Consider the following 395-nt stretch of genomic DNA (forward strand, 5'->3'; position numbering starts at 1 on the left):
AGTCCAGGACCGGAGTTAGACCACATCCGTCCACGGTAACAGAATCGCTCCGATCGTTGTGTACACCGCTGGACCTGGTCAGACCAGACATGACCATACTGTGGGAACACGGGAGGAGGTCTGCGGTCTGGTCCGTCTGCGGTCTGGTCCGTCTGCGGTGCGGTCTGGTCCGTCTGCGGTCTGGTCCGTCTGCGGTCTGGTCCGTCTGCGGTCTGGTCCGTCTGCGGTCTGGTCCGTCTGCGGTCGTGGGATCAGTCTCTGGTTGCTGTCTGCCAGAAGATAAAACCCTTTATGGTCTCATTTGAAGACCTCTCTGCGGAGAGAGAGAAATATAAACATTTTTAAAATAGTGAATAACTTAACATATACATACAGAAACAACATGCCTGGCTTAG

The 395-nt window shown here is 53.7% G+C and overlaps 1 protein-coding gene across 1 annotated transcript in view; it reads right to left on the reverse strand.

Annotated features, from left to right (window-relative positions):
* Positions 1-156, reverse strand: part of LOC115198022 (uncharacterized) — a 15,356-nt gene extending 15,200 nt beyond the window's left edge. Inside the window, exon 1 of the mRNA XM_029759671.1 lies at positions 1-156. This exon is cut by the window's left edge and continues 896 nt beyond it. Within this exon, the coding sequence (XP_029615531.1) occupies positions 1-97 (97 nt within the window). The 5' untranslated portion in view covers positions 98-156.
* Between the last annotated feature and the right edge of the window lie 239 nt (positions 157-395).

Source organism: Salmo trutta, chromosome 8 (assembly GCF_901001165.1).
Source record: "Salmo trutta chromosome 8, fSalTru1.1, whole genome shotgun sequence".
Taxonomy (NCBI): domain Eukaryota; kingdom Metazoa; phylum Chordata; class Actinopteri; order Salmoniformes; family Salmonidae; genus Salmo; species Salmo trutta.